Source organism: Filicampus tigris, chromosome 17 (genome assembly GCF_054856515.1).
Source record: "Filicampus tigris isolate MCC_2025a chromosome 17, RoL_Ftig_1.0, whole genome shotgun sequence".
NCBI lineage: Eukaryota > Metazoa > Chordata > Actinopteri > Syngnathiformes > Syngnathidae > Filicampus > Filicampus tigris.
In genome coordinates, this window is record NC_141233.1 from 3470229 (window position 1) to 3488067 (window position 17839).

General features: G+C 44.2%; 1 protein-coding gene across 2 annotated transcripts in view; it reads right to left on the reverse strand.

The window, feature by feature from the left end:
- Positions 1–16375: 16375 nt before the first annotated feature.
- usp25 (ubiquitin specific peptidase 25) overlaps positions 16376–17839 on the reverse strand; it is a 31725-nt gene continuing 30261 nt past the window's right edge. For both annotated transcript variants that reach the window (XM_086012872.1, XM_086012871.1), the window contains exon 24: positions 16376–17258. In XM_086012872.1, the coding sequence (XP_085868998.1) occupies positions 17086–17258 (173 nt within the window). In that variant the 3' untranslated portion in view covers positions 16376–17085. The remainder of the gene's footprint in view (positions 17259–17839) is intronic.

Below are 17839 nucleotides of genomic sequence, written 5' to 3' on the forward strand. Positions count from 1 at the left end.
CACCCTCCAAGGACTCTAAAACGGGTGGGTACTCTGCACTGCTGTTTGGTGCATAAGCACAAACAACAGTCAGGACCTGTCACCCCACCCTAAGGCGGAGGGAGGCTACCCTCTCATCCACTGGGGTAAACACCAATGTACAGGCGTCGAGCTGGGGGGCAATACGTATTCCCACACCTGCACGGCGCCTCTCACCTTGGATAACTCCAGAGTGGAAGAGTGTCCAACCCCTCTCGAGAGGACTGGTACCAGAGCTCAAGCTATGTGTGGAGGTGAGTCCGACTATATCTAGTCGGACCTTCTCAGCCTCACACACCAGCTCGGGCTCCTTCCCTGCCAGAGAGGTGACATTCCATGTCCCAAGAGCTAATTTCTGCTGCCAGGGATCAGACCGCCAAGGTCCCTGACTATGACTGCCGCCCAGCTTGCACAGCACCCGACCCCTTTGGCCCCTCCCACCGGTGGTGAGCCCATGGGAAGGTATCTGTTCATGTTCCTGTTATTTGTAATGCACTTTATTAACTGCTGATAAGCACTGACCTAGCTCAGTGATTTACTGAAGCTATAATAATAACATGACCATGTTTATAGGATTCCTCTCCCCTTTCTGCTATTTTCACAGTTTTGTTTCTTCTGTCAGCATCAAGAATCAATAGATATTGTGTGGTACTAATTATGCTGTAATAATAAACCGAATCGCATTATTGTAAAAGAAATCCCTTGATTTTTCTGTCCCATTATTTTCTTGAATTTCAATACCCTCAACATGAATAAGAGGATTGATTTTCCTTTGCAAATACTTTACATATTATTTTTTAAAAATATTCTCCATGCAAGCCCACTAGTTGAAACAAGGCATTCTGATAAATATTGTGTTGGTGGAATAAGAGTTAATCCACACGTGTTTAGCCATCACTGGGGGTGGCCATTTTGTCATGTCTTTCAACTGAAAATGATATCACAGTTGCTCAGGGCTCACGCAACGACAGATCACAGCTCACTTTTTTTCTGATTGGTCGTTATTTGAGCCCTCAGCGCATCTATAATGTCATTTTCAGTCGACAGAAGTAATAAAATGGCCGACCCCTCAGATGGTAAAAAATGGATTTTACAACATAACTCATATTCCACAAACACAATATTAATCAGAATGCCTTGTTTGAACTAGGGGGGCTGCATAGAACATCCATCCATCCATCCATCCATTATCGATACCGCTTATCCTCACAAGGGTCGCGGGGCGTGCTGGAGCTGTCTCAGCTGTCTTCGGGCAGTAGGCGGGGGACACCCTGAATTGGTTGCCAGCCAATCGCAGGGCACACAGAGACAAACATCCGCACTCACAATCACACCTAGGGGCAATTCAGAGTGTCCAATCGACCTACCGTGCATGTTTTTGGAATGTGGGAGGAAAGCGTAGTACCCGGAGAAAACCCACGCAGGCACGGGGAGAACATGCAAACTCCGCACAGGTAGGCGGAGCTGGGATCGAACCCACGACCTTGCATAGAACATATTCTTGAAAAAAAAAGTTTGGGTTGACTTTCCCTTCAATTGAAAAAACAAGCATTGGATTCAACTCACGCGATCAGCCCCTCAGCCCTTTTCAAACACACACACATACACTCACACACACGCACGCGTGCGTCTTTCAGCTGTTACTAAAAGCCTGCTACTGAACACCAATTGATTGGCTAAACTTGTCTTGCTTTAGAGAGAAAATATATATGGCAAACACAACGCTGCATTTTAAGGGTAAGCAAGGAAAGTCTATCTAATCTAAGCAGTCTATGTAACCATAGGATGTATCTGTATGTACAGTATTTATGTATATGTTGCAGCTACGTATGATCTAAGCTAAATATTAGCTGGATACGTGCATTTGTGTGTTGAACTTGTTGGTTCAATGTTGCAATTAGACGTTCTTAGCCGATTCTGACTCTGGGTCATGAGCCGCACGCGTCATTCTATGGCTAGGCGTCGGCCGAATGAGCCGGCCGGGCCGGCCTGGGCAGGATGACCGGCCCCATGAAGGGTGACTGCTGCCACCGCAGTGTCCCAGCGGCCGAGCAGCTGTGAAGATCTGTGAGAGTTGGCCCGCCCAGAGTCGCTGCCGGCACCGCTGCCCACGCTTGCCGGCCGGGACGAAGCGAATCAAGGAGCTGAGTGCGAGTGAGGGCGAGCTAACGTGCTATTGCTACGCATATACACACAGTTAATGGGTGGAATTTCCTCTGCCTTTTCTGGCCAATTCCGCGCGATCGTGCCTGGTAGAAATTGATCAAGAAAGCGGTGGCATAGGTGGTATGTGGATGTGTAGGCTTCTTTACACACCCGCACATGTACTCGCACACACCCACACACACACACACACACGTAACGCCCACTAAATGTGTAGTGATTAAGGCCTTGTCTACACATAGCCGTGATTTTTTAACAACCGTATACAACCGTTGGATGTAATACACATTAAAAAAACACATCCACACGTAACCGCAGAAGTGCATCTTCAAATGTCTGCCAGTGATGTAACGTTTGATCAGTGTCCAACAATTCAGAGACATCATTTGTTGTGGGCAGAAATATTTTGTTGTATCCAAAACAACTATTCTACACGGACGGGGTACGAAGCTGTATTGTTCGGGCTTTAACCACATGCTTTTTCACCATTTAGAGATGAGAAAGCCCAACTTTCTCTGGGCAGCCATAGTTTGGCCAAACTTCCAATTGGCATAGTGCATGAAAATTGGGACTTCACAGAGAGGTGTAAAAAAATGGAGAACAAACTGTATCAGGGATGGGCAACTGGTTGCCCATGGGCATTATTTTTCTTTGGGGGGAGCGAAATTATCAACAAGTTCCCTCTACTACAGTTAACCCTCAAATATTTCTCTCAAAACATCTTTAAATATTTCCTTTTTTTTTTGCGGGGGGGCTAGTGGAAACCTCCCTTATTTGATATACCTGAACAGGATAAGCGGCGTTGAAAATGTATGTACTGTATGTATGTATGTATGTACTGTATATGTATTATAACCTAACCCTATGTATATTAAACATGCTTATTTTGCTGCATGAAAAAATGTCTTTATTAGATAATAAACATGTTTTTTCCTTTGGTACATGTTCAATATTGCAATAGTATTGACAGGGCCACCCCTCCCTAAACGCAGAGCATGCACAGTGGGTAGTCCATGTAGTTCTTGTGGTGGACTGAAGATGAGGCAGAAAAAAAATCCACATGAACACAAGTCCTGGGATTCCACAAAAAATGTTTTTGGTTTATTCTAGCTGCAACTTATTAAGTCTGTACAGCACCTATTTGGTCATAAATTAACCCCAAAAAGGTAGAACACATGTTACTTTGCGCTATGGGGTGAGTTAACAAAATAAAAGAGGAGCTATTGAGACAATTTGGATGCAGTCCAAATTCATGTATTGTGCTTCTTCATGTATGGCCGATGTATCGGATCGGGACTCAGACTCAAGTGACTTGGTCTTGCACTCAGGTGCAGAAAATTGTGATCTGGACATCCCTAAGATGTTGTGTACTCACCATAGTATTGATGTTGCACAACTGAGGTGTGATGCAATTTAACATGTTCCTAGAGGACAGTTTTTTTTTTTTATTGAAAATGGATCACATTTTTTAATCCTGGAGAAGTGCTCCCAAAATTTTGCTCGAAATGGCTATTTCTGTGTGGTTTTGGGGGCTCCAGCAAGCTCTCATTTTGAATAAGCATTTGTTTTATTGTTTAATGATTGTGAAAATAAACAGTGCTGGCATCTCATAAACGTCACAAAATTCCCGTCTGCGTATTTAGTCTGACCCAGGTGGTCCCAGTCGGCCCGAGTCAGCCAAACGATGTCAAGAACGGACTTAACCAGCACCACATCACACACACGCACACCTAACACGCAGCCAAAAAAGCAAAAATTAAAATAAAACAGTGTTGTATCCCCGCGGACACATGTGCCCCATATTGTTTTTATTTCACCGATCACTAGGCTGTGCGTGCGTCGCCGACGAGGGACGGATTGGGACCACGTGGGTCCGCTAAATATGCAGACGGGAACATTGTGACGGTTAGGCAACCCCCAGCTCTGAAAATTAAAACATTTTGCATTTATTTAAGATGGCAAAAAAATAGTCAAGAAATTGTGTTTTTCCACGGGAAATTATATTGTCCAGGAAGAAATTATAGACTGTCAATGTTTTCACCAATTTAAATACTAACTGGCTTGTTTAGACCAAAAAAAGGCGAAAAGACACATTGAAACACAGAATGACGAAAAGCAGCTGTCAGAATATATAGAATATATATAAGTAGCTCCAGCCTATTAGTGTTAGATGAGTATCCAAGTGACCAGCATTTACTCCAGCAGCTGAAAACACCCAGTTTTTTCTTTTTTGTAATTAAAAAATAAAAAATGGTCCTGTTTTTGTCAAATGTCCATCCCTACTGCAAACCATCACGTATTTTATTACAAGTAAAACCCGAACCCGATGACTTTTTAACAACCCTCTGAAAAAGTCCAGCTTTCAAGGAAATGTCTGTTTAAACGCTACAATCCGGACTGCAGGTTGCCTTGGCAGCTATCATAACCAACATCAGTCATACAGACAACTTCTTCATTGCTGATGCCAACATTAAGTATGCTGTGACACATATTAGTCAAACTGATGCTATAAAGAAAGGTTCTTTGAGGACAAGCACATAGACTACCTCAGACAGCCTCTTGCCTTGTAGCCAGAGGCTTTAAAATCAAGTTTCATATGCCAAGTGTGCTGGCGAAGGAAATACTTGGAAGGCATTTCATTGAAATCCTCAGTAATCAGGCCCACGAGCAATTAAAAACAAACAAACAAAAACTAGTGAAATTAAAGGGTTTACATGTTTCAGTCCTGAGTCGGACAACGCAGTTAATGTTTGTTTAATACATTAAATGTACGGGTTGAATGACTAACAAACATATTTTGTTGTCAACACTATAGTGACAAAACTTGAGTCAAAGTCAATAAGTCAATGACGTCATTGATATTTTTTATCACAGTACTGTATAACGGTTCTCAGACTCGCCAACCTATTTTGGGCCACAGACTGGTTTCACATAAAGATATTTTTGTGGACAGGCATAGAAACAAGGAAAACAATTAAAGGGAAAGTCAACCCAAAATATTTTTGACAGTAATATTTTCTATGTGCCTCCACTAGTCTCAACGCGGCATGCGGATTAATATTGCATTTGTGGAATTTGAGTTAAGAAGTAAAATCTATCTCTTGTTTAAAGTGGAAGTCAACCCAAACATATTTTTTTCAAAAATATGTTCTATGCAGGCCTATTTGTTGGAACAAGGCAAAATAATTGAAATGAAATACGAGTTAAAGGTCAGGGTGCAAACATTGAAAACTTTTCTGTAGCCCTCTAGAACCCCCTTTACAATGCATAACTGTCATTAAAATGTGATTAGGTCGTTGGTAGACAGCAGTTTAATCACTAAATACAATCCAGAATGTGTCGTCTGCCGTTTGAATCTCGCGCGATGTGACGTCACAGTAGCCAGAGGATTCAGTGACTACTAATCATGAACCGTCCCATAACGCCCCCTTCTGTCGGCTCGTGTGTTTCAAAATCCTCTCATTCCAAAACATCGCTCGCCATTGAATGTGCTGTGTTTGTAGCGCATGGAAATTGTACAGTCTATGGTGTAGCGAGCTGTTTAGCTATATCTATGTCACTTCCGGTGGCTAGAGCCACGATTTCCATGAGTTTCGGAAACACTCGGAATGAGTAAGTAAATTATTATACATAAATAGGAAGCAGAGCTGGGCAGTCCGTCCCTGGGCGGGACCGGTCGGACCCTCCGGCCCGGCCGGATGCCCATTTTTGGGGGGGTGGGCGTTGGCAGACACATTTTTTAAAAATGGCTGGACTAAGGATGGTCGGAAGTCGATTTTAGTCCGGCCCACTAATTGTGGTCGCTGTCTTTTTGAAGCGAAGCCCCCCAACTTGTTTCAAAACAACTTGTGTCCACGAGTATATATATTATTATTTATTTTATTTTTTTATTTTTTTTAGTATATTCAAGCTGCGCGCAGCACTGACTCAAGGATGACGCAGCCACATCAAGGTGGAGTTCATGCACTTCTCTGGCGTCTTCCCTATTTCCGGAAATACGCCATACCAAACCAGCTGTGTATAGTGGTTGCTGGTATTCTCCGGGAAGGAGGGGAAGTGTGGAAAATAAATAAGTAACTTGACTACGACTTCTGGCTGGCTGTTGGTCCCAAATAATTATACAATACGACAAATCCAGCCCGGGGCTCGCAATGCAAGAAAGCACACGCACGTTGGCTAAGTACTACTGGCGCATTTGAAGCGTTTCCGCAGCAGGTTCAAATTGTATATTAGCCAGCTAATGATCTTTAAAAAGCCTCTGCCGTTAGAGCATTTCTCCCGTGGCGACGTCAATCATGGATGTTTTTTTTTTTTTTTTGGTCGGCGGGTGGAATGGGGCGGGGGCCGACAATGTTTATGAATATGGCCGGGGGGTCGCGGGTATCCAGGGTACTCAAGTCAAGGGTGGAGGGTCGCGGCCGGACGGACGAAAAATGATCAAGTGCCCAGCTCTGATAATAAGTATGTATTAGAAAACCTATTACCAATGAGAATGTGAATTTTAACAGACTCTGAAAAATGCTTGCACCCTGACCTTTAAGCAGCAAAATCCACCGGGGGCCATCACCGGGGGCGGCCATTTTGTCACTTCTGTCAACAGAAAATGACATCACAACTGCTCAGGGCTTCGGTAACGACCAATCACGGGTCACCTGTTTTCTGAAGCTGAGCTATGATTGGTCGTTATCTGAGCCCTGAAGGTGTGTGATGTCATTTTCAGTCAACAGAGGTGAGAAAAAGGGCCACCCCCAGGGATGGACAAACACGGGCGTATTTTGTTGCTTAGCTCATATTACAGAAACAATATTAATCAGAATGCCTTGTCTCAACTTGTGGGCCTGCACAGAACATATTCATAAACATATTCATAAAACATAAAAATATGTTTGAGTTGACTTCCACTTTAAGGACGCTCTCACATTGTATTTCACTCGACTGTGCACAAAACTGTTTCAGACATATTTGTCTGCCCTCATGGCTCAGGAATCAAGTAGCAGGAAGTGTGAGATAGACAACATTTCATGCTGTGAAACATTTGGGATTTGGCAGTCCGTTATTTAAATGATTGATTTATGATAAGATAATTTATAGCTAGCGTTACCAACTCTTTCCACCAAGTAGTACAGCTCGGACTAGAACTTCAAGGAGAATGACAGAACGTGTGCCGAGCTTTGAGAACAAGCCAATCCCAGGAGAAGAAAATCGACATGACTCATTAGCACGAAAAATGGATACGTGTTGGTGAAGCCAAGTTCAGCAGTATGCTTAAAGCCGTTGGATTCTAATAATGAGGCAGTCTGCCTGTTTTTACAATGATGGCAGGGGCGGAGTTACAGGGTGGCCTTGGCCACCCCATGTCACTCTGTGGCCAACACTGTACATAGGGGAAAATGTTGATATCTGTCATTTTCAGCCATTTTCACATGAATGCAGTATCACAAGCTGCCATCACAAGCAACCCATCCATCCATCCATTATCTATACCGCTTATCCTCACAAGGGTCACGGGGTGTGCTGGAGCCTAGCCCAGCTGTCTCCGGGCAGTAGGCAGGGGACACCCTGAATCGGTTGCCAGCCAATCGCAGGGCACACAGAGACAAACATCCGCACTCACACTCACACCTAGGGGCAATTTAGAGAGTCCAATCAACTTACCATGCATGTTTTTCGGAATGTGGTAGGAAACCGGAGTACCCGGAGAAAACCCACGCAGGCACAGGGAGAACATGCAAACCGAGGCCGGAGCCGGGATCGAAGCCACAACCTCTGAACTGTGAGGCGGACGTGCTAACCAGCGGACCACCGTGCTGCCACAGGCAACCCAAAGAAAATGAAAAACAGCCATTTCACAGTGCTCTGTAAAAGTCACATTCAATTTGCCCTATACAGTACCACCAAAGACGCTGTAATGAATCAACAGGAAAATACAGACTTTAGTGTGCGTCACATTAGGCAAGGCCTGCTGCTCTTTTTGTTTTGACACTGCCACAGCTGCCGTCCTCTCTCCAGCTTCATCTTATTATTCTCCAGTTCCACTGTTTGTGTCTCATAAGACAATCTGTTTGGGGGATGTCGGTTTCTCACTCTCCGAGTAGCACTGGGAACCACTGCAAAATCGTCCTTGTTGACAATATCACCTGCCTCCTCTTCATGTTGACTGTTTCCACGCCAACCTCCGCCGTGTTTGAGTCTCCATCCTGTTTGTCCACTGTATCGGGCAAAACACACTCCGTCCATCCCTCAGTCTCCTCCATCATCCTGTCATCTTCTGTATCTGACTCATTCTCGGAATCTCTTGCATTCGGATTCGGCCCGACGTTCTCATTTGCTGCTTCTCAAACCTGCTGCACAGGGAGGAACATGTGAGGAGGTAGCGGTGCACCACTCTTTCAGTTCCACCATTCTCAGACCGCAGGATGTTCACAGGTACATTTGGTTGTTTTTTTACCACAATGTATGGATGTGATCCCCATCTGTCTCCTCCCTCAACATGGCATATCTTGACTAGCAGTCTGTCCCCGGGGCTGAATGCTTGGCTTCTTGCGCTTCTGTCATAATACTTCTTCTGTTGCCCTTTAGCACAGTGAGAGGTCTGATTGGCCTGAGCATAAGCCCGGGATAAACAGTCGTGCAGAGTTTGGACATAATCACTGTAGCCGCAGGACTCTCTGGTGGAATTAAGCCCAAAAACGAGGTCAACAGGGAGCCTGGGATGCCTGCCAAACATCAGGTAATATGGGGTATAACCAGTAGAATCATGTTGTGTACAGTTGTAGGCATGTGTCATGGAATCCAGGTATTCATGCCAGCGGGGTTTCAAATGAGGATCAAGGGTACCTAGCATGTTCATGAGGGTCCGACTGAACCTTTCAGTGGTCCCATTACCCTGAAGGTGGTAAGGGGTGGTGTGGGTCTTCGTGATACCAGTGCATTTGCAAAGCTCCCTCACCACGGCACTTTCGAAATTGCGTCCTTGGTCTGTGTGCAATTTTACAGGGAAACCAAACCGACCGAAAAAATTCTTCCACAGCACTCGTGCAACTGTGTTGGCTTTTTGGTCTCTGGTGGGGTAGGCTTGGGCATCACGAGAAAAATGATCAGTGACAATCAGGACATTTTCAATGCCTCCTCGTGACTTTTCCAGTGTCAAAAAGTCCACACAAACCAGCTCTATTGCTTGCATTGCTGTGAATACTAATCAGAGGAGCCCTAGTGCCAGCAGTGGGTGTCTTCCTGAGGCAGCATCTTTCACACTGTTCACACCATGCTTTAATGTCTTGGAACATTCTCGGCCAGTACAACCTTTCCTTTATCATGTGCAAGGTTCTCTCAAACCCCAAGTGTCCTGAGTCATCATGGAGGGTTTCCTTTACCGATTTACGCATTGTCTCTGGCAAAAACCAGCTGTTCCACTACACCTCTCTGAAAGTCTTTCGAATGGCGGTACATGATGCCATCCTTCATTATTAACCTCCTCCACTCCTTTAAAAGAAGGCACACGTTACCCCCCCCATCTCGAGTCGCTCACTACGGGTAGGCTCCTGGTTTCGACTTTTGAAGTGTGACACCAGGCCAATCACAGGATCCTTTTTTTGCTCGGCACGAAGCACCGGTTTCGTCATGGATGGGAGTGAATCAGTCCCCACTTCACAATAAGGTTCAGGAACCTCGGGAAAAGGTGTGCTTTCACCCACAGATCTTTAAGGCACAGGGGTGACTTGCGGCTCATCAAGGCCCTGTTCCGTGACTGTGAGTTGAGGACACATCTGCAAGGCTTGAGCGACTTCCTGGTTGGATATTCGTGAGACTGCATCGGCATTGGAATTACTCTGACCCCTCTTATACTGGATATCAAAATCAAATGAAGAAAGGAGTGACACCCACCGCTAGCCGGTGGTGTCCAGTTATTTGAGGGGGTTATTATCCATCTGGACAGAAAATTTGCGCCCATAGAACTTATCTGTCACTGCCCATTTCAGAGCGATGAACTCGAGTTTATGTGCAGGATATCTCATCTCTGGAGGGCTCAAACCTCTGCTGGCGTAGGTGATGACCCTCTCCGCCCCATCTTGTACTTGTGGCAGGACAGCACCAAGCCCTCGTCCAGAGGCGTCAGTCTGTAGCACAAACGGTACACTGTAGCCAGGGTAGCCCAGCACTGGAGCAGTCACCAATTTTTCTTTTAGGGTCAGAAATGCCCTTCCACACTCATCAGTCCATAAAAAGAGTGATTCAGGATCCACTTCCTTTCTCCCTCTTTTTTTCTTCCTGGGGTCGCCAGAGGTGAGGCGATAGAGTGGAGCAGCGATGGTGGAGAAGCCTGGCAATATCCTGCCGATAATATCTTGCAAATCCCAGGAATTGCAACACTTTTTTCCGGTTGGTGGGTCTAGGACAGTCACTTTACTGATCTTCTCCGGGTCAATCCTGATCCCCCCAGCAGACACCAAGTGACCGAGATAATGCACCTCTTTCCATAGGAGTTGACACTTCAAAGGCTTCAATTCAAACCATGCTCTTTTAGCCGATCAAACACGAGCTGCAGCCTCTGCAAGTGCTGGTCGAATGTTTTTGAGAAAATTATGAGGTCATCAAGGTAGATGAGGAGATGAGTGAAATTGAGATCGCCAAATCAGCAGGTCATGAGACTTTGGAAGGTTGAAGGGGCATTCTGTAAACCGAAGGGCATTCTGTTAGCCACAAACAGCCGGATTGGAGTGCACAAAGCAGTCTTATGCGTATCATGTTCTCAGAGCTGGGCAGTCCGTCCCTGGGCCGGACCGGTCGGACCCTCCGGCCCGGCCGGATGCCCATTTTTCTAGGTGGAGCGGTGGGGGGTGACAAATTTTTAAAAATGGCTTTTTAGTCCGGCCTACTAATCGGTCCTCATGCGTGTGCAGGGTTCGCGAGGCGGCCAAAAATCATCTCAGCCTACTCGGTGAAAGGCTTCTTTTTAGGCTTCTTTCTACTCCCGCATCGGCGCAAGCGACAATTGTTGTTATAGGGATTGTGGTGTTGAACCTCCGCCCCCTCTTGTCATGGTATGCCCCAGTTGCAGGTGGGAGGCGCGGGTTACGTGATGTGACAATGAGGAAATACAAACACGCTTGAGCACGTTGCTGTCTCACATGTTGAGATGACATACAGTTTCCCACACGGAGACGGATGAGCCTCTCAGCTCGTTGCTGCTGCTGCAAAGTCCCATCACTCAAAGTAAACAAGCTACTCACCCACATTGACCCTTAGCCGCCACCTTCCAGATCGTTTTCACAATAAAATTAAATGCATCGTCTAGTCATCCCTTTATGGGTGTGGCAGGCACGATATGCATTGTTGTTGTTGTTTGAAGCGACGCCCCCCCCCGACTTGTTTCAAAGCGATTTGTGTCCACGAGTATATTCAGACGCTAACACATCAAGTTGGAGTTCATGCACTTTTTCTGGCATTCCCTACTTCCGGAAATACGCCATAGCAAACCTGCAGTGTATAGTGGTTTGCTGGTATGCTTTTATTTTGAAGGCGGCGAAGTGTGCAAAATAAATAAGTAACTCGACTACGACTTCTGCGACTTCTTCTACGACTCTTCTCTATAATTATTGGACCCAAATAATTAGACAATACGACAAATCCAACCCCGGGACTCGCAATGCAAGGAAGCACGCAGCTGGGTAAATACTACTGGCGCATTTGAAGCGTGTCCACAGCGGGTTCGAATAGTAAATTAGCCAGCTAATGGTCCTTAAAAAGCCTCTGCCGTTAGCGTCTCTCCCGCAGCGACGTCAATCACTGACTTTTTTTTTTGGGGGCAGGGGGCAGAACGGGGCGGGGGCCGACAATGTTTATGAATATGGTCGCGGCTGGAAGGGTACCCAAGCCATGGGTGAAGGGTCGCGGCCGGACCGGCAAAAAATGATCAAGTGCCCAGCTCTGCATGTTCTGCTACTTCCACTTGCCAGTAGCCAGATATTAGATCGAGGGTGGAGAAGTACCTCACCTGGGCCAGAGCCTCCTCTATCCTTGGTAGAGGAAAGGCATCTCTTGTGCTGCAGGATTTAAGCTTTCTATAATCGATGCATAACCTCAGTGTACGATCTTTTTTTTTACAAGCACGATCGGTGACACAAATGGGCTTTTACTGGGCCTAATCACGCCTGCTGACTCCATCTCGCTCAGCAATTTCCTCACATCTTGCCACTGTTAGGGAGGGATTCAGCGGTATGGGATCCTGAATGACCTAGGATCAACCAGGGGAATTTCGTGTGTTACCGTTTTGGTGCAGCCATAATCCATCGGATGTTGGGAAAAAACATTCCAGTTTTTTTCCACCAGCTCTTGCAGAAGAGAACGTTAGTGTTCATTTTCCACCGCTGCTTCACTCAAATCTACCTCACAATTGGTCACCACCTGATCGAGACTTAGGCAGGCCTGATGGGACAAGTTTATTACTCTGACGGGAGCACAACCCTTTTTAACATCTGTAAGAACTTTGGCCACCAAGAGGTTTCGAGGGAGCTGTACTGAAGGATGCCCTTCAATGAGGACTGTGTAAGTCTGTCTTTGTGGACCAGCTTTTATGTTACACCACAAATCCATTTCTTTACCTGCAGGGATGCTAATCTTACGCCCAGTATAGACAGCAGCATTGCATACACGATCTTCATATAAACAGGAACAAACCTAAGTTAAAAGCAACATTTAGAGTTGTGAATTCGAATAAAGAGTCATTGTGCTTTTTAGATATGATTTGAATGAATGAGCCATTGATCGGAATGCAAAATGGCGTCGGCCGTCTGTGACAACTGACTATTCTGATTGGTTGCTAGCTGAATGTCATCATTTGATGGAGACGGCTGCTAAAGATTACGTCATGTCATTGATGTGTGCCGGAAATGCACCATCTGCTTGAATTATTACTATCACCACAAATGTCCACTTTATGTTTTGTTTCTAGTGGGATTGGAGTCAAATATCAACACTGTGACACTGTTATTGACCGGTCCAATGAAAAAACATTCCGAGACAATGTGGCCCTTGGTAACCTTGGCATACTTTGGCACTAAGCGATAACTAACTGGAGAACCATGATTTAGACAAACGAGTTAAAATAGTGAGGTTAAATTGGCATGTTTTGTTCAAATCGATTGCTGTATAGCCTAATGCTCATTGCAGAACGGCCCTCGTGAGCTATAGCGCTAATTCTTTGTGCAGATAATCTCATAGAATACAGGATTAGTCGGCTCATTGTTTTATTTATTGTTTATTGTTGCTTCGTTCATGGTTTAAGAAAGTTTGTGAAGAAGACAACGTACCTGGCGTTTGGTCTCGTGAAGTATCAAAAGGCTTTTTGCACAGTGAGGTCTCAAAATGAGAGAGGACCTTGATAGCTGATGCTGCCTTTAATGACACTGTAATAAATTAGCTATTATGTTTTTTATCATAATAAAATGTCAATTCAACATAATTTTGTGTGGTATTTTGTTGACGTGAATGTGCAGTAGCAATATACTACAACTTGAACCAATCTCCTGAAAAGTCATTTGACGGTACAAGTCCACCCAGCACCGCCCATGGAAAATAGTTGCACACCAATTTTACGCTAACACATATCAAAGTGTGTACATTTACATTTTATGACATAGAGTTGATATGTACAGATTAAAAAAGGGTGCACATTTTTCGTCTCTTCTCAACTGAGAGTAGTGCAATGGAAAAACAAACGTGCAAGTGGATTTAATTCGATTGTTACCCGCTGCCATGGAATGTTACCCTCTAAACTGTGCGCATGCGCAATTGCGCACAGATCATCCCCTCGCCCTACAGCAAATGCACAGTTTATCCAAAAATTCAAACCAGAGCTGTATTGGCATTTTGCATTTTCATATTCGTCTCATATAAATGCATTTCAAAGTTTATTTTTGGCATATGTAGTCGACGGAGCAGGAAGAAAAGTCAAAAATTGTGAAAATGTGGGACCATGTCAGATTGAAATGCGCATGCCTGCCGTGTAATCATTGTCACGCGGACCTTGTTCAAAGATGCCCACTTAGGCTAGGTTCACACCGCAGGTCTTAATGCTCAATTCGGATTTTTTTTTAAAAAACGATTTTTGGTGTAAACGTTCATATCACATTATAAATGCAACTTTTGTCTTGTATTCTGTATGAACACATGCGTCGCCAAAGCAACAAGCATGTGCAGTAGAAGAGACGACGTCACTCCCGAGTCACGACGTTGTGTTTGCGGAAGTAAATGTGGTCCAGCATGCCGGGGCATTTATACAGTCAAGCGATTAGGTAGCAGGTAGAAATAAATACAGTATTTGGGGAAAATCACGAGGCGAGGCTTTAATATCTTATTTCATGGAGAAATCACTAACGATGACGTCACGTCATAACCGTGCGTAAAAAATGAATATCTGAGCCGTGGCTGAATTACTACGACAGACATAAATATCCACTTTGTGCTTCATGTTTCAAGTGAGAATAAAATATAAAGCCAATAGTGTTACTCAAAACAACTTTGCACATTCGATCCCCTGCTGCCAGCAGTTTCCCTCTGCCTGCGCTGAGGACATTTTGGGCTCCGAATGACGTCGATGTCGGATAGATGCGATCTGGCTGTTCAGACCGCGAACGTATTGGAAACGATCGGATACGTGTCCGATCTAGGACCACATACGAAAGCGACCCACGTCCCATTTGAAACAATCGGAAACAAGCCGTTCAGACTGTCATGTCATGTCATCTTCCAAACCGCTTATCCTATATAGGGTCGCGGGGAGTTGCTGGAGCCTATCCCAGCCGTCAATGGGCGAAGGCAGACTACACCCCGAACTGGTCGCCAGCCAGTCGCAGGGCACACATAGACACTGTCACTGAGCGGGAATCGATCCCACGCTGCCCGCACACAACTCAGGCGTGTGTACCACTACACTATCAGTGGACCCGTTCAGACTGTCACAAAAAAAATTAGATACAGGTCGCATATGGGCAAAAAAAATCCGATCTGGGTCGCATTTGCCTGCGGTGTGAACCTAGCCTTAGTTCATTTCATCTAATTTCATCTCTTTGCTATTTTTTTCTTCTTCTGTTGGTTTCAACTGTTTTTGTTTTAACAGCAGGTTTTATTTTACTCACTTATTTTTGCTGTGAAGCGTCTTTGAGTGATATGAAAAGCGCAATACAAATAAAATGTATTATTATTATTATTATTATTATTATTATTATTATCATCTAGTTCCGGGCCTAAACGGCGTACAGTGATATGTTAATGTGCCAGGTCTCGGTCACAATGGTCTCTGTTAATTATGACTACCGTCAATTTGTGGCTTGTTTATCGCCATCATGGTGACAAGTGCAGTATAGGCCAGGGGCGCTACGCAGCTAATCGTTTGCCCAATGCAAACATAGTCAGATCCGGTGTCCTTTTGCTCATTTTTGATAAAATGTGAGTTAAGTGATTGTGACATACTGTAGGACATTTTGTCCTGCTTTTTTAATCTAATACAATGATCTATTTAAATTAGCATATTAATATTTTCTTGAGGATTATCTAATAAATGAAGCATCTCAATACTTTTAAGAATTACTAATAACATCGTGCAAGATTTGATGTAGTTTACATTTTCAACCATTTTAAACTTGTATTGTTTATGAAAACGATCACTATTGTTACTCTTCACTTCATATATTTTGTATTATTGGCAAATATTGAAGCAATCATTTAGGAACAATTTTAATAGATTTCCCATGAATTACATTGATTTATGCACGAGCCAATTTAGGCCAATTCAAAACATAAAAAGTAGAATAAAATCCTGACTCCTTAACCGATTCTTACAAAGTGTCCCCTACGTTGACATATTGGTGGTTTTATTTATATATATGTATTTTTGTAACATACCTACATCGTGTATCTTATGATGTCAAGTTTTGGACAGTAATACCGGTTAGGCCACCATGTGCATGTCTGACGTTGCTCACCGTGGTCCAAGGAATGCTCAGGGAATTTGTGTGAATTCCCAGACACATGAAAAATGAAGAGGAACCTGGCTGTCATTGTGTCAGGTATTAATTCCCTAATTTTATGAAAAATAAATATCCTAAACAATTCAGTACATTTTTAGAACACCCTAGTCTTCAATTTTACAATTTTCAACCCAGTAACCCCCACACACAAAATCACAACACATGCATTTATTTGGCCTAAAAGGGCCATAAATAAAATTTTATTCTATGGATTTATTAACAAGCCACAGAAAGTCTATGGCTGCCCACCACATCACTTAAACCAACACATCCTGGAGCAGCCCGCAAAGACATGAGACCCATTTGAGTTACTGAGCTGCTGACAAACCCGGTTTCCTTTAAATCCAAAGGTTTTTCTTCCTTAGAAAAATGAAACAAAATGTAGTAACACTGTACCAAACTGGAGGCAGAGCAGCAGGGCAAACAAACCTTTTCACGCAGCGACAGATGCTTTGAGAGGTTTGTAGCTCGGTTGGGGAAAGCTTGAATCAAAACAATAACAACACTTGTAAACTATGAACACCCCCAAACTTGTTTTGTCTTTGTCTCGCAAAGCTGATGCTGAATGTGCTTGGCTTTTAGCTGCAAAGTAGCCTTTGTGCTCCACTAACATTTCTCTTTTCATCTTCCCTCCAAAACAGTCCACCTTTGTCCTCTCCCCACTACACTTCCTCTGTTGTTTTTGCGTAAAATAAGTGACAAAATATCTGTAATGATAAAACCTATAGCAGCAAAAGAGTAACAGAGGAATAAGAGCTAGAAAGCAAAGTGAGCCCTGGATTTCTAAAGGAAGGCATGGGCTAAGAGAGGTCCACGGGATTGAAGCCCAGGGCGGAGCCTGGGATAAGGGGAGAGGTGCCGGGCTCATCTGCAGAGCTCATCTCCCATGGTTGGCCACCTTGCAGAGCGTGGTCATGATGCGGCCGAATCTTTCACACAGCTCCAAAGTGGAGTAGGCGGGCACCTTCGGGGGGTCGTGGAAGCTTTTGATCTCCGTCGAGCAGTCCAGTAACTTGGGGAGGAAGTCGGTCAGCTTTTCTTGGAGGTTGGCTATCAACAGAAAAGAGCCAGACAGAGAAAGATAACTAAATGATTGATTGGATAGCTTTACTTAGATCTCGAAACAAAGACATCAAATGAGCAAATATTTGGACTATGATATCATAAGTGGCAGCACGGTGCATAAACAGACAGTAAAAGTCTAAGAGTATGGGCCTGGGTGATAAAAGTCACCCTTTTATGAACTAGCCAGAACAAGCTTTTGCTAGCCCAAATTGATATGAGCTTCTACACATGGAGAAAAAAACGTTCAAAGACAATTGCCCAACGAGTTAAGTGCAATCCAACTGCTGACTTTATTATTACTGCTTAACACAATCGCAAATACTATTAGCATGTAGTATTTTCTTTTTACCTACTTTTTAAAGGGAAAGAGTGACAATGGTGTCAAAAATAGAGCAAACAATTGTTACTTTGTTTTCGGAATCCAAGTGCTTGACAGCGGTAGAAAATGAAAGTTATATTTTAAACAGATGGCAATAATGGTAGTGCTTTTCCAACTTCACACATTTGCTGCAAATACTTTGCTATTGATCACTAAAAGCAGAGCTTTCCTTTATCCCTGGCAATGC